Source organism: Prionailurus bengalensis, chromosome C1 (assembly GCF_016509475.1).
Source record: "Prionailurus bengalensis isolate Pbe53 chromosome C1, Fcat_Pben_1.1_paternal_pri, whole genome shotgun sequence".
Classification (NCBI taxonomy): domain Eukaryota; kingdom Metazoa; phylum Chordata; class Mammalia; order Carnivora; family Felidae; genus Prionailurus; species Prionailurus bengalensis.
Window position 1 is genome coordinate 5,482,474 of NC_057345.1, and position 24,970 is coordinate 5,507,443.

The window sequence follows — 24,970 nt, forward strand, 5'->3', positions numbered from 1 at the left end:
AGTTGAACATTCATATGCCCAAAGGTCCAGAAATTTCACTCGGAGGAAGTTTCCCTAGAGATACTCTTCCACAAGACACACATGAAAAAAACATTCATACCGGGGCGCTTGGGTGGCTCAGTCGGTTAAGCGTCGGACTTCGGCTCAGGTCATGATCTTGTGCATGAGTTCGAGCCCCACATCGGGCTCTGTGCTGACAGCTCAGAGCCTGGAGCCTGTTTCAGATTCTGTGTCTCCCTCTCTCTCTGACCCTCCCCCGTACATGCTCTGTCTCTCCCTATCTCAAAAATAAATAAATGTTAAAAAAAAATTCATACCAACATTGCCTATAATTGGAAAAAAAAACCTGCAAATGACTCACATATCTTTTGATTCAGAACGCATTGATAAATTATGGTATATTTGCAAAATTATACAATCGTTAAAATGAATGCATTCTAGTTACACACAATTATAGGAATGAATCTTATAAATAGAATTTTGAGTGATTAAACCAAGTCACATACAGTGTAATATCATTGTCATAAGGCTAAAAAACAAGCAAAACTAAATAACGTAGTTTTGGAGTACATAAATATGTGAGCAATGATTTTTTTTAAAGCAAGGGAATCGATCGAACTGATGTTCCTGAGAGACGGTGCCTGGGGGTGAGGTGGAGAGGTAGGCAGAAGATGAGGGAGGAAAAGCAACACAGAGAGGATGCTCTGACCTTGACCCTGACCCTATAAAGGGTCAGATGTTACATATTTTAGGCTTTGTGGGCCATACAGTCTCTTGCACAACTACTCAACTCTGCTGTTGTGATGCAAAAGCCACCTGAGTGTGGCTGAGTGTTCCCATAAAATTTTATTTATGGACTCCGAAATTTTAATTTTACATACATACATACATACATACATGTCATGAGATATTAGTCTTATTTTGATTTGTTTTTCACAATTTAAACATGTAAAAATCACGTTTAGCTCAGAAGCCATACAAAGCCTCAGATTTGGTCCTTCGGGGTCTGGCAACTTCTGCTCTCGGACCCTGGTTGGGCTACGGGCTCACGGGTGTTCATTCTAGAATTGTTCATTCCTACCCGTTTCCTCGATTAGTATATCAAATATTATGTTTAATGGTTTTAAGAATTAAAAACACATAAGCCAATTCTTTTTAATGGGCAAAACAGATGAAGGGGCTCAAGAGACACAAACTTCCAGTTGTAAAATAAATAAGGCACCGGGATGACGAGTATAGCACAGGGAGTACAGTCAATGACACTGTAATGACATCCTATGGTGACAGATTGGGACTACACTTATAATCGTGGTGAGCTTGAGTAATGTACAGAATTGAGCCACTATGTTCTACACTGGAAACGAATATAACATTGCTTGTCAATTACACTTCACTAGTAAATTAAAAAAAAAAAAACATTAAACAACAACAACAACAACAACAAAACATAAACCCTGTCTCAGAGAGGAGAGTCACAAAGCAGAAGACACAAGGGTGGAGGGGACCACAAGATGTGCAAAGACATCCGAACTCTTTCCAAAACTCTTCCTGAAGGTCTGAGATATTTTGCCCTTGACCTCAAATTTGGGCCCTGTCATAATTTCCCTCCTCACATTAGTAGAGCTCATTGTGTCGAATGTCTGAACCAAAGGAAGATTTGGTTGGGGGTATTTCCTGCATCTTATGGCTTTTTGTCCTATTAGCACACACACACACACACACACACACACACACACACATACACACACACACACACAAAACGGAATTAAACTTGATTATCATTTTAGGTGGACCATTGGCCCACGTGATTTCATTTGAAGTATAAGTCTCTTTAGAATTCAAAAAAAAAAAAAGAAAGAAAGAAAGAAAGAAAGAAAGAAAGAAAGAAAGAAAAGAAAAGAAAGCATCTCAAGGCTATTAAACATTATCTAGAAAATGTCCTGGTCCCACACATCCACTTAAAAGGGATACATTTTTTAAAGGCCAACCTGTTAGCATTCTGAGAAAACTTGGGGGGTAATCCTGAGTCTTATCTAGGATGGTCTTTTTCGATTTAGAAAGCTACGATAGAGGGATCACTCATGTTTCTGTGCTGATTCTTCTCAAGACAGTCCCAGCGGCTGCTTCACAGAACAGTGTGAACACATTCACCTTCTTCTTCTTCTGGAAATCGGCAGCTACAGCCATCTTCCTCTTGGGCGGTTTGTACTGGTCTCATAAACGCTGAAAAGTAATTTAAAAGTGAGTCATCTTTTGTTGTTGGCCTTAACCATTGAACAGCCCGGTTCCATAAATCACAGTCACGGGACATCTTCTAGCAACCGCGCTCAACTTTGAACAAGTTCATCGACAAGAAAAGCGATAGCACGCACGGAAGAGCTTTTTCTCAGGATCGTTTGCAATCTCTTTTTGCCAGTTACTCTTATTGGCCCTGAACAATGATTGTCTTTATTTGCTGCAAGGGCTTAAAAACTCGAGCGTGAATCACTGGAGCATAAAATTAGTCATATCCCGAACGCAAGCACAGTTTCAATTCAGCGGTGCTTATTTGAGTCCTGAGGTGCTTCGATTACACCCTAGACACTTTCTTTTGAAGAAAATGCTTATGGCCCAAGATATTAGATACTCCCACCACTTCCATCTCTGCAATGAAAGAACTGATTTGCGCATTCGCTCCCAGGTTTCCTTTGACGCGTTGGTGTGAAGTAATTTGTGTTACCAACGAGCAGCTCGGCATCTTAAACTGAGTTTTTTTTTTTTTTTAGTAGCGTGACGAAGCAAAAGCACCTGCCTCGATATCACATGCTCCTTACTATAAAAAATCACCGAAGGGAGTGACCTCACCCAGACGGCAACCGCGCGTGCTCCTGACTTTGCTTCCCCTTCACAAGAAGAACGACTAAAGACTATTCAAGGGTTGGGGCGCCTGGGTGGCTCAGTCGGTTAAGCGGCCGGCTTCGGCTCGGGTCATGATCTCGCGGTCCGTGAGTTCGAGCCCCGCGTCGGGCTCTGGGCTGACAGGTCAGAGCCTGGGGCCTGTTTCAGATTCTGTGTCTCCCTCTCTCTGACCCTCCCCTGTTCACACTCTGTCTCTCCCTGTCTCAAAAATAAATAAATGTTAAAAAAAATTAAAAAAAAAAAAGACTATTCAAGGGCAAGACACCACTGGCAGAACCCTAGGACGCAGGTGTGAGGCCGAAGCATGCCCCACCTGGACACTACAGAGGTCAAGACAGACTGTATTAGAAGAGTGAGAGAAGCAGCCGCTGTTGACCTCGATGCCCCTCCATCAGGCCAGCACAGCACCACACAGAGAGGTTCTCCCTGAGCCTCCGGCCCCTCCAGTGCCAAAGAAAAGAGAATCCCCAGGGGACCACCAGCCTCTCCCAGCACTAGGGCCGCTTTGCGGGAGCCCCTGCTCTGATCTCACGCCACTGGGATGGCAGAGGAATCTTCAGGGTCCAACCACTGGGAATCTGACGGCAGCGGAGAAGGGGGAGGCGCTTACGGCCACCAGCGCACAGATCCTGGCCTACGGAGTACGTACTTGAGAAGCCCGAGTAGCAAACACGACCAGTAGCTTTGTTCTTCTGCAGAGCCAAGTTGAGGGCTCACCCTGAACAGGGAAGCTGACAGGGTGCAAATCTGCCTAATTCAGACCCTCGAGCAAGGGGGTTTGGCCAGGCCCAGGCAAGGAGCTGAACCACAGCTCCACCTGCTGTGGGGAATGTCTTCCAGCCCCATGTGACCTGAAGGGCCGGCGACAACCCCTGCAAGCCCAAATTCAATAGCCGGCGAAAGTATCTTTCAGGAATGAAGGGGAAATCGAGACACTCTCGGCTGAAAAACTAAGAGAATTTGACACCAGAAGTTCTAGCCAGCACATGGGCCTCCTGGGTAGCTCAGTCAGTTGAGCATCTGACTTCGGCTCAGGTCATGATCTTACGGCTCATGAGTTTGAGCCCTGCGTCAGGCTCTGTGCTGACAGCTCAGAGCCTGGAGCCTGCTTCAGATTCTGTGTCTCCCTCCTTCTCTGCCCCTCCCCTGCTCACGCTCTCTCTCTCTCTCTCAAAACTAAGTAAATATTTAAAAAATTGAAAAGAAAAAGAAGTTCTAGTCAGCACAGTAAGTCAAAAAAAAAAAAAAAGACATACAGTTTGGAAAGGAAAAAATAAAACCGTCTCTATTTGCAGATGACATGATGGTCCGTGTAAAATCCCCGGGAATTCACAAAATCCTCCCATGACAAACAAGTGAGTTCAACAAAATCGGGATACTAGATCAAGTTACAAAAATCAACTGTATTCCGATAATAGTAGCAATGAAGAGGTGGAAACCAAAATTTAAGATATAAGACCACTTGCAATTGTTAAGAAACTTTAAATGCTAAGGCCTAAAGTTACCCAAATACGTACAGGACTTCCGTGCTGAAAACCACACAATGCTGATAAAAAAAAATAAAAGAAAATATACATAAATTGGAGAGACATATTTTGTTGCACTGGAACACTTTACCTAGTAAAGACATCAGTTCTCACCCAATTGATATACAGGCTGAACACAACTGCTTTCAGAATCCCAGCTGACTTTTTTGTAGATGCAGATAAGATTGTCCTAAAATTTGTATGGCAATGAGAAGGGACCAGGACAGCCGAAACAATTTTTAAAAAGGAGACTAAAGTGGCAAGAACCCACCGCCCCTCTACCGAAACTCAAAACTTGTTTTATAGCTGCTGTCATCAAGACTGTGTGGTATGGGCGGGGAATAAGCACACAGATCAGTGGAACGAAAGACAGAAACCAGAAATAGCACCCACGCAAGTACCGCCCACTGATTTTTTGACCAGGTCACAAAAGCAATTCACTGAAGAAGGATGGATGCTTTCGACAAGTGATACCGGAACAAGTGGACGTCCCCAGGCAACGTAAGTAGATAAATAAATGAATAGGTAACACTGAAAAAACTCCTGATGTAACCCTTTCACACCTTCTATAGCACTTAGCTAAAATTAAACCATGGATTTCAATGTAAAACGTTTAGAAGATGACACAGGGGAGAGTAAAAATCTTTGCGATCCAGAACTTGAAGAGTTCTCAGACGTGACTCCGTAAATTAAAACAAAACAAAACAAAAAAACTGGCAAGTTGGATTTATCGAAATTAAAACCTTTCTCTCTAGGGGCACCTGGCTGGCTCAGTCGGTGGAGCACGCGACTCTTGACCTCAGGGTTGTGAGGTGGGGTCCCACGTTGGGTGTCGTGATGACTTAAAAATAAAGTCTTTGGGGCGCCTGGGTGGCGCAGTCGGTTAAGCGTCCGACTTCAGCCAGGTCACGATCTCGCGGTCCGGGAGTTCGAGCCCCGCGTCAGGCTCTGGGCTGATGGCTCAGAGCCTGGAGCCAGTTTCCGATTCTGTGTCTCCCTCTCTCTCTGCCCCTCCCCCGTTCATGCTCTGTCTCTCTCTGTCCCAAAAATAAATAAACGTTGAAAAAAAAAAATTTTAAAATAAAGTCTTTAAAAAAATAAAAGTAAAGTAAAACCTTTTTCTCCGCAGAAGACCCTGGGAAGAGGAAGAAAAGGCGAGCTGCAGAGTGGGGCCAAACAATGAAACCACACACCTGACGAAGGCCTCATCTAGAAGATATGGAGAACTCTCAAATGTCAACAGTAAGACAGGCAAACAAAAGTCCAATCGGAAAGCAGACCGAAGGCGTGAAGGAACCTTTCACCGAGGAAAACGCACAGATGGAAAGTCAGTACATGAAAAGATGTCTGTTCGCTCCCTAGGGCAAGGCAACTGAAGACCGAAGTAACCCACCACCGTAGGCCTCTTCGAAAAGCTGCGTAAGACACCGTGGCTGCACAAAATGCTGGTAAGGATGAGGAGACGTGATCACTCACACCGCTGGTGCGATGTCAAAGGGCACGACTCCTCTGGAAAATAGTTGAGCAGTTTCTTCAAACGACAAACATACGCCTACCATATGACCCAGAAATTGCCCTCCTGGGCATTTATGCCAGAGATACGAAAGTGTAAGTCCACGCGAAACTTGTGCGCGATTACTCACAAAGACTTTACATGCAATGGTGAGAAACTGGAACAACCAAAATGTCTCTCGGTAGGTGAATGGTCAAACAAACCGAGCTTCAACGATGCCACGGAATGCTGGTCGATGGTAAAGGAAAAACAACAAAAAAGGCCACTGTGGAGGCACATTAGACCTCGGGATCTCAGGGACATCGACCTGAGTGAAAAAAATCCATTCTTGGGGCGCCTGGGTGGCTCAGTCGGTTAAGCGTCCGACTTCAGCTCAGGTCACGATCTCACAGTCTGTGAGTTCGAGCCCCGCGTCGGGCTCTGGGCTGACAGCTCAGAGCCTGGAGCCTGCTTCCGATTCTGTGTCTCCCTCTCTCTCTGCCCCTTCCCCGCTCATGCTCTGTCTCTCTCTGTCTCAAAAATAAATAAAAACATTAAAAAAAATTTTTAAAAAAATCCATTCTTAAAAGGTCACACGCTTATAATCCACTTATTATATTGCATGCTTCTATCTATATCACCTTCTTAGAGTGTCAGGTGTAGGAAATAGACTCGTGACTGCCAGGAGTTGGGGCGGGGGGAGGAAGCGGATGTGACCACAGGGGACCTGCAGGATGGGGATCCTTGCGGGGAGGGGACAGTTCTGTATTGATTGCGCCGGAGTTTATGCCAGTCCACGCGCGTGATCAGGTGACAGACAGCTGTGCACACATGACACGCCAATGTCAACTGCCCAGTTCGGATATTGTGCTACGGTTAGGGAGGATGCAACCCCATGAGTGGCACACGAGACTTTTCTGTACTGTCTTTACAACGTCCCGTACACCTATAGTTATTTCAAAACAGAAAGTTTGTGTAAACGACCTAAAACCTTAAAAAATGGATTACAGTTCATCGCATCTCACTAATTGCCCATCACTACTCTCCCGAAGCATTTTTATAAAGAACTCCATTGTAACCGGGGCTGAAGGTGGGAAGGATAACTCTTTAAATCAGAGGTTTTGGTAAGAGCTGAGGGGGGATAACTCTGTTTTCCCGTGCATTGTGGGATTTTAGCAGCCTCCCTGACTCCTTTCACCAGGTGCCCTCCACCCCCTCAAGGTTGTGACCACTCAAACTGTCTCCAGGCATTGCCAAATTGCCAAATTGCCCCTGCTCGAAACCATTGTGCTGTACTAACCCCCCAAAAAGAAACTTTTCCTTTCTGCTATAAACACTCTTGCCTCAAAAGAGCTCATAACAAATACAATTGTGTTGGTCTTACGTCGTTTGAATAAATACAGGAGTTTCTTTCTGCTGTGTTTAACAATAGAGAAACGGAGTGCCAGAAAGAACACCAGGAACAGCACGGCAGCTGACATCAGCGCAAGGAAGACGACGAGGATCTGGGAGGTAGGACCTTCAAAAAAGAGCAAAAGGAAAAATGCAAAATGCATGCAGATACACAGTTTTGCAAATATGCTCATATCTACATAGGTATAGGTTACACTGGTAAACCCCCATTCGCAAAGACAAGTGGTACCTTGGACATCTCGAACCAGCTAACCTGATCAACTTGCCTGCGTATAAGAGACCTCTTTTTAAAAACCTAAGTAATTTTCCTAGAGGCCCACACACATTAAGTGCTTTGGCTTCTCTAGAATATAGAAAATATGGGACTCCATAGCCGCCTTTATTTCGCATTATCAAAGGTGAGGTGTTTGGGTCAAGTCTCACCTTGCTCTGCTTACTAAGGTGTGTGTCAAACTGCATGACAAACACTTGATGAAGAAAACTGGTGGGCTTCTAGATGCCAGGATATAAGAAGGGAGGCACGGAGGAGGTGCCTGTTGTAGGCAGAGACGTGAGACATCACGGCACTGGGGAGACTTCGATTCCGATCGGAAGAGCCATAATACATTCCCTCCGATTTAATAGCAAGGAGTCAGCTACCTGGATCTCTTGCAGGGGCGGGTATGGTGGCAGAGGTTGTACGTGGAAAGAAGTCGGACGAAGCTGGTCCACAGAGTACATCACGTTCCTTCGTCCCGTTCACAACTACAGACTTGCCATCCAACGAACAGCTTAGACGGTCCAATGAAAAGAGTTCAGAGAATTAATTTAGGTACAGATCATTCTCTTTAAAAATACTGACATTTCCCATCCAATAAAGCAGCCTAGTGACGAAGCCGTGTGGGTCTGGGTTCATAAAGATGTTGTGGAAAATGCCCGTTTGACTGGCTGGCTTCCTCCAGCTTTTACGGCTCTCCATAGTTCATCCTATTCTGCCCACCTAACTGGAGTCTTCTTTCTTCCCAGGCTGCGGAGCCTTGTCCCATGACAGCTTGGTTCACTGTTGGGACTGGTTAGTCTCTCACCCTCCGTTTCTTTCTTTTTTTTTTTTTTTAGTTTTTTAATCTTTATTTATTTTTGAGAGAGACAGAGCATGAGTGGGGGAGGGTGAGAGAGAGGGGGAGACACAGAATCTGAAGTATGTTCCAGGCTCCGAGCTGTCAGCACAGAGCCTCACATGGGGCTTGGACCCAAGGACCGCGAGATCATGACCTGAGCTGAAGTCGGGTACTTGACCGACTGAGCCACCCAGGTGCCCCAGATCACCCTTAATTTCTTAAACGTATCTGACCATGTCTGGCATATATGAAGGACAGACAACCTGGCATAAGCGTTAGGAGTTCTTAACCCTAGGACCTGTTGGCATCAGACAGACTAGGGTTTGAACCCAGGGTCTGTCCCTTTGCAGAATGACCATGGGCAAGTTAGAAAATCTCTCTGTTTTCTCATCTGCAAAATAAGGAATACATGCCCCCCCGGGTTTTGTGAAGAGCAAATGAATGGCCCCAAGGACACACTTTTATGGGCTGGACTCTATGAACCCAGACCCACACATCCCAATAAATGGAAGCTATCATCATCACCGTCACCATCACCATCATCATCATTGTCCTTATTTCTTTTCCCCTGTCCCTTTACCTAATGTAAACCCACTCATTCTCCAAAGCCCAGTTCAATCCCACTTTCCACGCAGACTCGCTGACTTCTCTGAACTACTTGTGTCATAAGACGTTAAAAACAACAACACTTTTCCAATCTGTATGAACCAATATTTTTGTAAAACCTAAGAATGTAAATGTAAAATAATAATTAAAATGATTTTCCAGTAAGGGTGGCTAGCCTGGGTGGCTCAGTTGGTGAAGCGTCCAACTCTTGATCTCAGCTCAGGTTTTGATCTGGGAGTTGTGAGTTCAAGCCCCGTGCTGGGCTCTGCACCGGGTGTGAAACCTACTTATAAAATAAAAAAATAAAAATAAAAATAAAGATTTTCTAGCCAGAAAATCAAATGAAGAAAGAACAAAGGCATACAAAATACAAGGCCTAAATTTTTATTAGGTGACTCTGCCGATTACCTCAAAAGTTTCTACATGCTTATTCTTTTAAAAAAAATTTTTTTTAACGTTTATTTATTTTTGAGACAGAGAGAGACAGAGCATGAATGGGGAGGGTCAGAAAGAGGGAGACACAGAATCTGAAACGGGTTCCAGGCTCTGAGCTGTCAGCACAGAGCCCGATGCGGGGCTTGAACTCATGGACCGCAAGATCATGACCTGAGCTGAAGTCGGCCGCTTAACCAACTGAGCTACCCAGGCGCCCCAGCATGAACGGGGGGAGGGCCAGAGAGAGAGGGAGACACAGAATCCGAAGCAGGCTCCAGACTCTGAGCTGTCAGCACAGAGCCCGATGCGGGGCTTGAACTCACGGAGCATGAGATCATGACCTGAGCCGAAGTTGGACGCTCAACCGACTGAGCCCCCCAGGCGCCCCTCTACATGTTTATTCTTAATGTGTGTGGTGTTCTTGCCACGGACAACCAACTGTCTGTAGGTCAGCACCCATCCATGGACCACAATTTGAGTAGCTCTGGTCCTGATCACACAAGGCAACAAGCATATTCTCATGTATGCTGTTGGCTGTTTTACATCTGTGATGGTCGTGTCTGCCCAGGTAGATGTTATGTTTTTGGGGGTAGGAAATACACTTTACCCTTCCTGTACAATTCTCAGTGCTGGCATTGTACTTGAAGATGGGCTGATCGATGAGGAAAGTAAGAGGCAGCAAAGAGATTGGAAGGCAACAGAACAGAACAGCTGGGGCTGAGGGGCTGATAGTAACAAAGTTCCAGCAAATCTGAGCTAAATGCTCTGGGCGTTGCTTCTGGAGAAAATGCCCACTTTGCGCATCAAATCACTATTACCTCATACTGCTCCCATGCTCTCTATTCGTATGTCCTTCTATACCTATACTTGATAGATTTTTTAAGTAGGCTCCAAGGCCACATAAAGGCTTGAACTCACAACACTGAGATCAGGAGTCACGCGCTCCACCAACTGAGCTAGTCAGGCGCCCCTGTATACTGGATAGATTTTTACAAGCTTCAGTGAAAACATTCTCTTTCTTTAAAAAGGTTAACCCAGAGGGGCGCCTGGGTGGCTCAGTTGGTTAAGCGTCCGACTTCAGCTCAGGTCATGATCTCGCGGTCCGTGAGTTCGAGACCCGCGTCGGGCTCTGTGCTGATGGCTCCGAGCCTGGAGCCTGCTTCGGATTCTGTGTGTGTGTCTCTCTCTCTGTCCCTCCCCTGCTCACACTCTGGCTCTCTCTCTCTCAAAAATGAATAAACATTAAAAAAACCACAAAGGTTAACCCAGATTTTTTATTTTGAAAGCAAAAGGAAATTATACATACTTTGTCCAGGGTCGACAGGTCCCATGTTTCTGATCATTAAATGTCCCAAAGCAGCAGTCTTTACAACCTTGCATAAAAATTAAAGCAACAATAAGAAAGGGAATATTTTCATGGTTTTATAGCTCTCTCTGAGATGAACATAATTACATAATAATAAAGGCATTAACTTAGTACAATCTACACAGATTGTTCAACAATGCTCCTGGAAACGAACCCCCAAGATGATTAAAATTTTCATTCTAATTGTACATAGAGGATTTTATATATATGTAGAGAATGTATGAAAATACATAATCCTGGTGAATAACAAATGTTGAAATTTCAAGTTTTTTCCATTGATTGCAAAATAATTTTGTAAACATCATAGACCTGACTCAGTGGTGCATTGTGTGTTACTTTAATGTTCTACTAATCTATGTTCTACTTTATATTCAAAGGACCAAGACCTAAATCAATGACATACATCTAGAGAACAGACTTGCACTAGATTGAGGAAGAGTGAACTTACCTTCTTTGGTTAATTCTTGACCTTGTTTACAATCCTGCTCACACATGGTACATCTTTCCCCCAAGCAGTGGAATCCTGAGATGCACTCACACTCTGCATTGCTGGTGGGGGAACACATTTTCTTGGTCCTGAAAACACCTACAAAGTTTCCCAGTGTTACATTACACTTGACCTCTGAACCCAGGAAGAAAATTTATGTTCTGTGATTTATTTTATTTTTATTTTTATTTTTTCAACGTTTATTTATTTTTTGGGACAGAGAGAGACAGAGCATGAACGGGGGAGGGGCAGAGAGAGAGGGAGACACAGAATCGGAAACAGGCTCCAGGCTCTGAGCCATCAGCCCAGAGCCTGACGCGGGGCTCGAACTCCCAGACCGCGAGATCGTGACCTGGCTGAAGTCGGACGCTTAACCGACGGTGCCACCCAGGCGCCCCTGTTCTGTGATTTAAAAAAACAAACAAACAAAAAACCATGCTCAAGAACAAACAAACCCAAAAAACAAAACAAAAAACAAAAACAAAAATAAAACAAAACAAGGCAAAAAAAACAAAACAAAACCAAAAACAAAAAAAAGCCACATGCTCACTCTATTTACAATGTTCCTAATGACCTTCAAGTATAAAGTTTCTTTTTAAATCTCTACAGAAGACATTTTTACATCTTCCCAATTAAAAGCTTCTCTCTTGTCAAATATGTGTTTCCTCTAATATTTAAAAGCTCAATCCACAAATTATTGCTTTTACAGTGAATTATTTTACTGGACTTGCCTTTTGACAAAGGAACCAGCCTATTTAACACTTAACACTTTCCATCGAAATCAACACACTAGGGAATAAGAACCTGTCCTCCCAACACAGGTCCGGGTAAACAATACATCTTTTTTTTTTTTAGTGTTTATTTATTTCTGAGACAGAGACAGAGCATGAGTGGGGGAGGGGCAGAGAGAGAGAGAGGGAGGCACCGAATCCCAAGCAGGCTCCAGGCTCTGAGCCATCAGCACAGAGCCCGACGCGGGGCTCGAACTCACAGACCGCGAGATCATGACCCGAGCCGAAGTCGGACTCTCAACCGACTGAGTCACCCAGGCGCCCCAACAATACATCTTTTGAATCTTACCTTCACACTGCCTGCATATGTCACAGGCCCTCTGTCCACTGGTGCTGGAGAAACTATTTGAAGGGCAAGCAATGCAGATGTGATCCTTGTTTTTCTCACAGAAAGTACCTAGGAAGGTGGATAATGGCTGTACGTGTTTGACAATGGACAGGCATTGCCCGAAGTATCGTGACGTTGACAGGAAAACTAGATACGAACCAATGATTCTCGTCTCTGGCTGGTGCAGCCCTACACTTTCTTTTGGTGGACTTTCTAGAACTGCAATATTGCCCTTAGCATAGCCACAGAGCTACAACTAAACGAAGTGTAGATATCGCAACAGAGAAACCAACAGAAAGAGCACAGTTTCCTTCCTCTGCTGAACAAAAAACAATGATATCTCTTGATGGCCCCAGGAGACCAATACGACCGATTCAGGGGATCAGTATACTAACAACGTTCGTGTGTCTGCTCTTCCCTACTCTGTGAAGCCTCCTGCCACGGCTTATGCCCTGCTGTGCCCCCTGCTGAGCACAGATCCTTACAGATAAGGCTGACACTTACCAAGGTCTTGCCATGTGCCATGCACGGTTCACAACCTGTCATATGATCTTCCCAGCAAAGCTCGGAGATAGGATCTTTTATTATCCCCAGAGGACAAAGCTGGGGCACAAGAGAGTAAGTGACATGGCTGGTATGTCCACCCAGCTAAACTGTAGCATCCAAGAAATATTTGTAAGTGAATTCATACAACATCATTGAAACAGAGCTCATTAGCCCTGACTACTAGACTAACCGAACCACGGTGTTCAACAGGCTAGATCAAACACACATGCTAATTTGGTTCTTACCTGCTGGGCATTTGCTACAAGAATCCTGCATTGGTCTCGTCCTCTCAAAATTCATGACCAACAACACGGTAGCCAATATGTTATAATAGCCATTGCCCATGATGAAATCTTGCATAGATGGGATACAAGCAAGGCAGATTCCAGAAGGATTTTAGTCAAAGTAGCTGGTTTCGCAAATACCACTCTGCAAAAGGTAAAACATTTCAAGAATGAGATGGTTCCTCCTTTTTAGAATCACCTGCATTTGGACCATTACCATTGCAATTCCATAAGACTGTAACTTGGGGTTTTTTCCGAAACAATCGCTGATGGAATGTTATGGAAAAGGTGGCGAATTCATAGACGTGTCTATGATCAGACAGGCCTGACTACACACACAGCCTTGTGCAGGCTGGCCAAAGTCTAAGAGCACGCTTTCCAACATATTTTGCCAAAATGCAGAAATAGCAATAGCAAGAACTTTTGGGGACTTTCATGGACACTTAGCACTGACGTCCAGATTTCAACAATGCCAGCTGCTTGCTGCCTCTGAGACAGAGTTCTTAAAATGACAATCTGTTAGTCGACAATCTGCAGTCATATCTGACAGTTCAGCTCAGTGGGAAGGCATCTCATTATTACTCTTCCCCCCTTGTCAGAACAATACGTGAAAATCTCCACACCGAATCGCTAAAATGTTGAAGCACCTCTCTGCTCAGCTGATTATCATATTTTCTTAATAGACATGTATTTGCCCATTTTGAGGTCTGAAGCTCATATAGTAACAAAGCTCAGAAGAATGAAATCTCCTGAGGCCAGGTTCTTGGTCCTTATGTAATAGGCTATGGATCAACAGTTATTAGAAGTTGGAAGGAAAAAAGTCTAGACCTGGAGAAACAGAATAAAGCCTCTGTCCCCACCCCGACTCCATTCCCCCGACTGCCCCAAACGGACAAACCTTGAGATCTCAGGGCTGGTGAAGAACTTTCCACTCCTTGATCTTCAGAGCTGCGAGGTTCTGACTCTTGAGGAGAGCTGCCAGGTCAAACCCAAGAGTTTGGTGACTCAGCCGGGGGCGGGGCCTCGTGGGAAATCCCCGCCACAACTCTGTGAGGTTGCTCACTTGATATCTGCTGACCCCAAAATCCCCTAGAGCCCCCGTCCCCACTTGATAATGGCACTTCAAACCATTTCTTGGAAGCAGCTCTCTACTGTTAGGACATCTCTCTGATGACTTTGGGAAAAGGGTTTTGTCATTTTTTAAAAGAATCTTCCATGTCAAAACCTTTAATGGGTCCCGAACATCTTTGAGGTGTTAGGGATGAAGCCCACCTCTTAGATAAATACCGGCACTTTCGCCATACCCTGCCTCTTACCTGTATAATCGTGATGATTCTATAGCTGTAACTCATTGAGTGCACTGATGTACCAGGCATCGCATAAGCCCTTTAATGAATACGGTCCTCAGAAGACCCCCAGGAGTTGATATCATCATCATTAGAACGGCACTATGCAAATGAGAACATTGAGCCTATGAGTCTAGCCAGACCATCAGCAGGACGGGGAGCCAGGATTAGAACCCAGGTCAACCTGATTCCTTTCTACCGGGCTCCTTGCTGTGTGGGTGAGATGCGGGAAGGAGGAGGGAGAAGTAGCATAGAACTTATATGGCGGATGACTTTAGGTAAAGTTGAGAGCTACGAGGGTTTTTCAGAAAACCATTATTTCCATTTTTGTTTTCCAAACGGAAGAAGAGGAAGGGGAGAGGAGGGGAAGGAGAGGCGGAGGAGGTGGTCAGGCAGGAGGAAGAGGAGGAGGGTGTTCCAGAGATACTAAGAAGAACCTGTCCAGTATCGAGAGGCTAGGGGCCCTCAGGAAGACAAGCAAGGGAACTGTACAGCAAGAGTGGTTTCAACGAAAACAGATGGTTTTCTGTTAGGACCCAAACAGAAAAGAACTATTTCCCCCCAGGAGACATGGGGGCTTGGGGTCTCCCCCCAGGAGAGATGGGGTACGAAGAGAGGGGAGGAGGGAGCTAATGCTTAGTAAACACTTGCTATGTGCTAAGCACTTTACATGTTTCCACGACTCCCATCATGCCACCGTGCTCCTTAGAAACTTTCAGCGGCTCCCTGTTGTCCACAAAACAAAACAAAGTGGAAAGAAAAGCTGGATCCCATGGTCCAGAGGGCCCAATATTCAAGGACCTCTGAGACCTGATCTGAAGTCTCCGTTTAAAAAAATTAACGGGGCGCCTGGGGGGGGGGGGGCTCAGCTGGTTGAGTGTCCGCCTTCTGCTCAGATCATGATCTCACAGTTCGTGAGTTTGAGCCCCGCATCGGGCTCTGCGCTGACAGCTCGGAGCCTGGAGCGTGCTTCGGACTCTGTGTCTCTCTCTCTCTCTCTCTCTGCCCCTCCGCCGCTCACACTCTGTTTCTGTCTCTTTCTCTCAAAAACAAATAAACATTAAAAAGTAAATTAATTAAGATATACCTCAAATAACATAAATTTCACTATTTTGCTTTATTATTAGTTTTTATTTATTTTGAGAGAGAGACAGTACAAGCGGGGGAGGGGCAGAGAGAGATGGAGAGAGAATCCCAAGCAGGCTCCATGCCGTCAGTGCAGAGCCCGTCACGGTGCTTGTCTCATGAGCGTGAGATCATGACCTGAGCCAAAACCAAGAGTTGGCCACTCAACCGAGCAAGCCATGCAGGTGTCCCAAATTTCACTAAAGTGTACATTTCAGTGCATTTTGGTACATTCACTAGATTTTGCAACTATCATCAGTATATTAATGCAGAACATTTTCATCCCTCCAAAAAGATACACATGAGCAGTCAGTCACTCCCCAGCGTACCCTGGTAACCGCCAATCTGTTTTCTGTCTCTGTGAATCTGCCCGTTCTAGATGCTCCCTGTTCACAGAATCATACAGTGTCTTGTCTTTTGCATCAGGCTTCTCTCGCTTAGCACGTTTACTCACGTCCTTGTGTGTATCAGAACTTCATTTTTTTATTTCTTATTTTAGAGAGAGAGAGGGTAAGAACATGCTCGAGTGGTGGGGGAAGCGGGGAGGGCAGAGGGAGAGAGAGAGAATCTTAAGTTCAGTGTGGAGCCTGACACAGGGCTCAATCCCACCACCCTGGGATCATGACCTGAGCTGAAATCAAGAGTTGGATGCTCAACCGACTGAGCCACCCATGCGCCCTCCGTTTGTTTTTTTTTAAGCGTATTTAAAAAAAAAATTTTTTAGGGGCGCCTGGGTGGCTCAGTCAGTTGAGCATCCGACTTCGGCTCAGGTCACGATCTCACGGTCTGTGAGTTCTAGCCTCACGTCGGGCTCTGTGCTGACAGCTCGGGGCCTGGAGCCTGCTTTCGGATTCTGTGTCTCCCTCTCTCTCTGCCCCTCCCCCACTCATGCTCTCTCTGTCAAAAATTAATAAACATTAAAAAAATTTAAAAAAAATTTTTAACGTTTATTTATTCTTTGAGAGAGACAGAGACAGAGTGCAAGCAGGGGAGGGGCAGGGAGAGAGGGAGACACAGAATCCGAAGCAGGCTCCAGGCTCCAAGCTGTCAACACAGAACCCGACGTGGGGCTCCCACCCACAAACTATGAGATCATGAATGACCTGAGCCAAAGTCAGACGCTTAACCGACTAAGCCACACAGGCGCCCCTATTTTTAGTTAAAATTTTTTTGTTATAGTCATCCTGGTAGGTGGCCTTTCATTGTGGTTTTCATTTGCTACCCTTAGTCCAATTTTATTATGTACCCCCCCCCCAACACACACACACACTGTCCTCCACATAATGGGACCAGTAGAGTATGGCAGCTGCTTAAGAGCCCAAGCTTTGCCATCAGACTGGCTTGGATTGAATCGAGGCTCTGCAATTAATGGTCATAAGACCTTGGGCAAATTTCTTAACCTCCGTGAGTCAATTTTTCCAATCACGTCTTACACATACAATAACACTGTACTTCATCCTTATCTAGTGAGGACTAAATGAGACACTGAACGTGAAGTACCTAGCTCAGTGCCTGGCACATAGTTCTCAAGAAGAAAGGAGCTGTTATTATGTGACTTATGACTTTAAAATTTCCCTCCCCCAGTTTCCCATGCTGATCATCTGTAAAGCAACCAGGGCAAGTAGCAAAAGAGAAGGAAAATGCACGGGCTGTCTACAGAATTTATTCCCAGAGTCTGAGAGTCCTCCAAAAGCCACTTTACCTGTGGTCATTGTGGGATCCCCTGCAGCGATTTCATCAGAGTTCGCCCCGTGGGAGTTTCATACCGCATAAAAATGACACTGCTGATCACCTAACACTTTCAAAGTCACGATCTAACCAGGTGACCTCCTCATTTACATGTGGTGCTCTGGGTTTAACACTGCAGCATGACATTTAACTGGACTGTATTTTCATTTAACTCAGTGCTGCTCACGGAGCTACGTTCTGGATAGTCTGTGGGCAGACACACTGCCTCCTCTGAAAGTGACGTCTGTCATTTCCCAGCACAGCAGTTAGCTCCCTGTTTCAAGCGGCGCTAGTGACACAAAAGTCTTTACCTAGAGAAAAGATTCTCAAGGCTAGCTTGACCAGCTCATGTTACACAAAATCCACCATTTTCAGAACTAATCCACTGAAGGCTCCGCACAGCTTGATTCCGGTGTTTAAGGAATTGTCCGCCGTTCGTGTCGCCACATTCTTCTTTGATAAAAACCGTCATGGGCAGATTCTGTAGTTCACCTGATGCACACACTATCTGAGCTCATCAAGATAAACACTTCCCCACCGCTCTCGGTCTAGGGCCTGGAATCACATGGTGACAGCATCCCCGTGCTGGGCGACTAGCCTCAGAGCGCAGACACAGCGAGCCCCAGCGTGCTGCGACTGGCAAAGCCAAATCCGTCTCGAATACCTGGCACGTAACCGATTCCCACATAATCTATTATTTTGCAAGAATATTGTGGCCAGTGTAGTTTCCAGAAGTCCCGAGTGTCCATCTTCTTGGTCCTATTTATGTTCCTGTAGTTCTGAAAGTCCTTGTGAATCAGCACAGGATTTGTAACAGTTGCACACGAAGTCTGAGGAAGGCTTTGCAACATTAATTCATATTATTTTTTTTATGTTTGATTTATTTTTGAGAGAAAGACAGAGGCAGAGAGAGAGAGACAGCGCGAGCAGGGGAGGGACAGAGAAAGAGGGAGACACAGCATCCGAAGCAGGCTCCAGAGCACAGAGGCACAGAGCCCGACACAGGGCTCAAACCTACGAACCGTGAGATTGTGACCTGAGCCGAAGTCAGAGCCCCCATGTGGGGCACAGAGCTTACTTAAATAAATAAATAAACATTTTTAAGAAAAGAATTTTAATATTGGTTCTTTACTAAAATCAACAAGAAGGACATTGAACCTCACAATTGCAGAGGTTTAAATTTCTGTGAAAAATATTTAATGGAATTTAATTACATTTCAAAAATAAAAAGCCTCAGATATATTTAAATAATTTTAGATATTTGACATGTATCAATTATAATTTTATCTTAATAACTTTAAAGCTTTTAGTAGAATAACTTTTCGAAAACCAAAAATAATTTGAATTGAAAAATTCTGCATATTCACATTTACAATTTACATCACACGCATATCAAGCCTGTATTCTTTGAGTACAATTATATTTTATTCCTTTACTCCTTCAAGTCAGTACTGTCAGCAAAGCACGGATTATGTGAAGTTCTCAACAAGTGAAACGCAGGCAAGAGAAAGAAATCGTATGGAGCAAACAGATAGTAGTTTACGAGTTCTGTGTCTTCACCACCCATTTAAACATTTCCAGACCATCAGAGTACATTCAGGCATCTGCAATAATTAAATTCAGTCATCATCGATATTTTCCCAACTTGGTCACATAGAAACAACGCTATTTTTATTTTGTTCTTTTGAAGACTTCTCTGTTGGAGTAGAAAAACAGAACACATCTAACACGTCGTCCGCTTGATTTGCCACTCTTACGTGTGATACGGTATGCGAGTGCCATTCCTACACCTGCTCCAGGCCCCGCAAACGTCGGTGACAATATTGAGAGGCACGAAGCAGGCATTCAAGAAACCTTTGCCGAATGAATGAATGAATGAATGAATGGGTCAATGAACAAACGAGTTTGTTAACTCCAGTCTCACAGTCTGCCTCCCTCTTCATGACCTAACGTTTTCCTCCCCTCTCCCTTGTGAGATCATGCTGGTGGGTGTACCCCAGCCTAAGTTTTACAGTTTCCCTTCCGTGGGGCTCACATAAGATGCTTTTGTGCTGGTTGCTAACACCTGCTGCGGGCTTACTCCTGCAAGGCTCTATTGTATGTGTTTACATTGATTATGCCAATCATACCTTCCAACAGCCTCTGTCCCTACTTTGCAGATGAGAGAACCGGAGCACGGAGAACCCGGGTAGGCTGCCCAATGTCACCTGGCCGGGAAGGAGCAGAGAAAGGGTTCAGACCTGGCTGGCTGGCTGGCTCTGGAGCCCTTGCTCTTAACAAGGACTCTTCACCGTTCTGTGCTCAGTACCCTTTAATCCTGCGGACTCTATGCTTGTGGACCCCTCATGGAATTCTCTTCTTAAGTTTGTAAAATATAATACAAAGGACTACAGAGGAAACCAGTTGTTTGGAAATATACCCACCAAATATTTAAAAAGCCAGCTTGTCTGGATGGCTCCGTCGATGGAGCCTCCGACTTCGGCTGAGGTCATGATCTCGCGTGCGTGGGTTCGGGCCCCGCATGGGGCTCTGTGCCGACAGCTCAAGAGCCTGGAGCCGGCTTCGGGTTCTCCCTCTCTCTCTGCCCCTCTCCTGGTTGTTCTCTGTCTCTGTCTCTCAAAAAATAAAATAACGTTAAAAAAAAAAATTGAAAGTCAACTTGCAATGTATGGTAATGGATGGATTCCTTCATTAAGACATACCTGTCCTAATTACAGGTTAATCAGGAGTGTAAATGGTATTTTTGGGTATCTGCAATAACCGTAACATGATATGAAAATAGCTGATTTCTACTGGTGCCATATCATAGGTTCCGCTCCCTTGGCTATGCTCCGAGGATTTTTAAATTCAAAAAACATTTTTTTTTATGTTTATTCATTTTTGAAAGACAGAGAGAGACAGAGCACAAGCCGGGGTGGGGCAGAGAGAGAGGGGGACACAGAATCTGAAGCTGGCTCCAGGCTCCAAGCTATCAGCACAGAGCCCGACCCGGGGCTCAAACTCACGAACTGTGAGATCACGACCTGAGCCGAAGTCGGATGCTCAACCGACTGAGCCACCCAGGCGCCCCCTTTTTTTTTTTTAAAGACATTTTTTTTCTTTATGAGGATTTTTAAATGCAAGATTGAGGGAAATACTAGATTTCTGCTAGAGGTTAGTGAAAATAAAAGATGTGATTTTCCCTGTCCAGCTTCATAGACCCCTGAATGTTATCTGTGCCCCCTGGAGCATCTGAGGACCCCAGGATCACAACCTCTATGCACAAGGCCTCCTTGCTGCCTTTCATGTCTTGTGTTGAGACAGACACTCAATGCTTGGTTTTAGCTCTGGGAATTTGCTCTTCCTTTCTTCTTTCGAGTCTTTATACAGATCCTATGGCTGCACCTTAAGGCAAAAGGTCCCTCTGTACAATTTCTATCCCTCACCATCCCCATCAAGATGGCACATTTTTATGGTCTATCACTTCCCGTGTTCCTCTCCTATGGGCCCTTCGCCAATGAATTTAGACAGGTCGCAACACTGACAAATCAATGTCTTCTAATACTTAATAATAGCCAGTACTTGTCGGTTGCTGCCTGCGTCGCTGATGTTCTACTCAGCACACTAAACACGCGGCCTCTGAACGAGTCTACAAGGCAAGAGCTGCTGTTACTCTTCTAATGGGAAAGAAACAGAAGTTGAGAGAACTCAAGTGACTGAGCCAAGCGTTAATGGCGGCACCAGAGTGTCCACTACGGACCAACGTTCCAGCTTCATCTCTGTGACCTCCTTTGATCCTAACTCTATGAAGTGACGGCCCTAACTCATATGGGGGTCCTGAGGCATGAGGGTCGGGGAACTCGTTCAGGATCATCCAGCTAGCACGGAGGGAGCTGGGCTTAAACACAGACAGGCTGGAATTCGAGCGCATGCATTTTGTCAGCACACCAGACAGCCACCTTTAGAGCAAGGAGACGCCAAGGCCTGAGCCCAGGTGTTCTCATTCCCAGGCTCCCTTAGCATTTGGCCAAGGGCTCTGACTAACCCGGGAGCTACTCGTTCCTGTGAATGAACACAAAGATATTTGACTCAGCAAAGGAGCCCGAGACTGCCGACGTAGTGGTTTGTGAGCTGAGTCGGAAACCACATCTGATCTGATCTCATCGATGTGAAGGATTGCCAATAAACTGACAGTCAATTTCAACCTCGAGAAATGTGATGAAGGCTGGAACCAATAGCAGCCACGTTTTGGAGGAAGCTAGGTTAACTTTTCAAAATTTAAGAGCGTGGAACCAAAGCTTCTTAAGTCAGCAAGTGGTCTGCATTTGAAAATTCTACTGGAGAGAGATAGCTGCCACAGGTCACTTAGAGGGAAATGTTTTGTGGCCTGCAGCTGATAACTATGATGAAAGAACAGTCACCCCAACAAGCAAGGTTATCCTGAAGCTTATGACTTTCTGCTGAAAGCCAGCTTCTGCCTGTGGAGTACTGGCCTCCTCTCCCTAGAGCTCCCCTTAGCCCTGGGGCAGGAGAGTGCTTCTATAATTAACAAACACACAGACACATCCAACTATTTCCGAAGCTCGACTTCTGTCAACTGATATACAAGTATATCTGTCAACTGATACACAAGTATTTTTCCTCCAAATCAAAAGCAAGACAGCATCAGAAGATGGATTTTCTTTCCTTTTGAACTTTTTAATGGTGATCAGAATTGTCTCCCAAATGATTCCACTCACACGTCAACCCGTATCTTCCTTCACAAAACCTGCCTCCTTTTCTTCCGGAATTTCCATTATCATGGAGGGCCACTTCATAAACCATTGGTTTTCACTAAGATTTTCGGGGGCGCCTGGGTGGCTGTCGTTAAGCATCTGACTTGGGCTCAGGTCATGATCTTACGTTTGTGAGTTCAACTCCCACTTTGGGTGAACGTGAGCCCTGCTTCTCTCTCTCCCTGCCCCTCTTGGGGTTCTCCCTCCCTCTCTCTCTCTCTCTCTCTCTCTCTGCTCCTCACTCACTTGCTCCCTCTCTCGAAAAAAAAAAAAAAGAAAAAAAAGATTTCTTGTCCATTCGATAACGCTGCACTAAATGAGAGCTCCAACATACCTGCGCGTAAGTTGTGGGTACTTAGGTACGCCTACTAGGTCTATACCACTCAAACAATTTCCAAGTTTCATTGTTACTGTCATTAAATCATTCTCTATCCCTTAGCAATTCAATAAATTCAACTCACAAGCATCTACTGAATGTCTGGTGCAAGTGTGCCCAGGACCTGATCTGTCACTTCTCCTGCTTTGTGTCCTGCCCCTCCCTCAAGCCGGCCTTCCCTGCCCCTCTCGGACGGATGGACCACACTCCCACTCCTGGGCCTTCGCTGCTCTCTCGTCTCAGATCCTGCCCTCTCACTTTCTAGGTGACTTGTCCCCTCATCTTACCCAGGTCTCCTCCTCTCTAAAAGAGCGCCACCCTGTGACTCTCCATCTCCTCTCCCTTGTACCTGCCTTCCTAGCACATATCGCCACCTGGCACCCACCGTCATCCATGCGATTGCTGACTGTCTGTCTTCTCGCACTCTCCTGGACATCAGCTCTATCATAGGGGAGGTGTTTTTTTCACGGCTGCGTCCCGGACACCCAGAGCAGTGCAGGGCACAGGACAGGCATTCAATAGATGCTTCATGAGTGAATTTTGCTGCCTTGCGAGGCATAGGTAGATAGGACACCATCCCAACAGCCTTCACAGCCTAGAGAGGAAGGAAGGCGTTTATACCCATAACGAAGATAAGGCCGTACAGCCTTACAGATTCTGTAACAGGAGGACAAAGTGCTGTGGGAATATACCTTCTCCTGGAGCGCTTGACAAGGGAACGGGGTTTTGCAGGATGGAGAAAGGCTTGAAAGGCTGGCGTGGGAAGCAGATGGCATTCCAGTTAGAGGGAACTGCTTTATGCCACAGCATGGAGGAGGTAAAGTACAGCGCATGTTCAAGGAACAGAAAAAATGAATGAGGGAGAGTAAGGTAAGAACGTGAAAGATTTGGAAGATGTTTGAACCCCAGTGTGGAGGGATTTGAACGCATGACCATACCTTCTATTGATTGTCATCTCCTACATAGGCGCGCACGGCCGAAGCCAGCGGATCCACAGCACTACGCGGGCGTGCCAAAGCTTGCCAAAATGTTGTTTTCACCGTGGGTGCCCCCACGTGCACTAAGTGGGCTAGAGAAAAGAAAGGGATACAGGATACAGTCAAAGGGCAGGAGCAAGGAGTCAGAAGGTTCTGCTAGATTCACACGTGTACTGCTGGGAGGAGTAGCTGATCACTTTGACCAGTGAGAGAAACGTCGGCGTGGCTCCCGGATCCCCGTGATCCCGAGATCACTGGAATCTGCAAACACTGCAGCAGAACAGGACTAAAGCACCGCCGCAGGGACCAGCCACGTTTCAGTTCCTCTGAGCTCTTTCTTTACGTAAGATCTCACTAGGTCCTCACCAAACTAAGGGCGGGCATTCCTATTCACGTCTTACAAACGGGGGGTGTTTGAACGCTTTTGATAACCCAGTACCGAAGCCCCAATCAGACCCTACTGTCTCTTCCAGCAGTAAGATGCCAGTTAAGAGCAGAGCAGTGTTTCCCACCAAGACCCGGAGAGACGTGAGGGCAAACCAGGCGAGCGCGGCACAGCCTCGATTCCGACGCCGGGCTCCGCAGACCCTCCCCCAAAGCCACCGTGGAGCCCTCTGCGACCCCGCGCGCCCGCTGGCGTCCGCCACCGGAACCAATCTGAGCTGAGGAGGCGGGAAGGGTGAACTTCCTGCCTCGCCTACGCGGGCCGCAACCTTCCCCGGAAGTTCGCGGCGGCGCAAGGGTGCGACGGTGACCCCCACCGTGGCCGGCGGGTCGCTCAGATACTTCCGCCCGCCCACAGGGAACGGGACGCGCGACCTGGACCTCGGACACGGCCGGCCGCCCCGCCCCCTCGCGCAGCGTCCCGCCCACCGCGGCGCGGCCCGACCAATCCCGGGCGCCGGCCGCCGGCCGCGGGCCTGACGTCACTGCGGGCGGGCTGCTGGCCTCCGGCTCCTGGCGGGCAGTGGGACGGGTGCAGCGTGGCCCACGCTCGGGGGGCTTTCACACCGGGGGGGAGCAGAGGCGAAGCCACCCCCCGGGCCCCTCGCAGGCCTCGGTGTCAGAATTTCCCCCTTGCGCCAGCGCTGCCTCAAATGTCAGGACTCGCCCACTCTTCTCCTGTTTCGCCGACCTAACCTTTCGGGGCTCGGAGGGGAAATTCGCCGTCTCTGCCGGACGTCTCCGGAGCTTGCCCCGAACCATCCTTCAGTGGATGTCGAAAAATACATTCGTTGAATTCCGCAAATGGCTTCCTTCCACCCAGTAACTCCAGTTTAGCGCCCTCGCCCTTTTTAGTGAACCCAGGAAACGGATGGAAAGAAAGTTACCTTATCCACTGTCCATAAAAGTTCCTGTTCGCTGTGCGGTGAAATGAATTAGACGTGGAGACCC

General features: G+C 46.3%; 1 protein-coding gene and 1 long non-coding RNA gene across 6 annotated transcripts; both read right to left on the reverse strand.

Moving 5' to 3' along the window:
* Positions 1–366: 366 nt before the first annotated feature.
* TNFRSF9 (TNF receptor superfamily member 9) lies at positions 367–15,488 on the reverse strand. The gene is made up of 8 exons (XM_043573694.1): positions 14,168–15,488; positions 13,231–13,414; positions 12,401–12,508; positions 11,282–11,419; positions 10,774–10,840; positions 7,969–8,099; positions 7,301–7,435; positions 367–2,223 (listed from the first exon to the last, which is right to left on the reverse strand). Exons 2-8 carry the CDS (start codon positions 13,343–13,345, stop codon positions 2,126–2,128), a joined length of 792 nt encoding a protein of 263 aa, XP_043429629.1. The 5' UTR covers positions 13,346–13,414; positions 14,168–15,488; the 3' UTR covers positions 367–2,125.
* Positions 15,489–18,577: 3,089 nt separating this feature from the next.
* Positions 18,578–24,425, reverse strand: LOC122479890. 5 transcript variants are annotated; one of them, XR_006296463.1, is made up of 4 exons: positions 24,337–24,425; positions 23,537–23,667; positions 23,291–23,389; positions 18,578–19,675 (listed from the first exon to the last, which is right to left on the reverse strand). It is a non-coding gene; the product is annotated as an uncharacterized LOC122479890 (long non-coding RNA). The 5 variants fall into 5 exon arrangements; XR_006296460.1 differs by lacking the exons at positions 23,291–23,389; positions 24,337–24,425 and adding exons at positions 19,892–20,077; positions 24,088–24,327; XR_006296459.1 differs by lacking the exon at positions 24,337–24,425 and adding an exon at positions 24,088–24,327.
* Between the last annotated feature and the right edge of the window lie 545 nt (positions 24,426–24,970).

What these genes read in the sequence shown, in the direction of transcription:
- TNFRSF9 (XM_043573694.1), bottom strand. Translation starts at nt 13,345, where the DNA reads ATGCAAGATTTCATCATGGGCAATGGCTATTATAACATATTGGCTACC. An exon ending in TCAAGAATTAACCAAAGAAG is followed by an intron (nt 10,841 to 11,281) that starts GTAAGTTCACTC and finishes TTTTTATGCAAG; the next exon opens with GTTGTAAAGACTGCTGCTTT. An exon ending in CCTGTATTTATTCAAACGAC is followed by an intron (nt 2,224 to 7,300) that starts GTAAGACCAACA and finishes ATTACTTTTCAG; the next exon opens with CGTTTATGAGACCAGTACAA.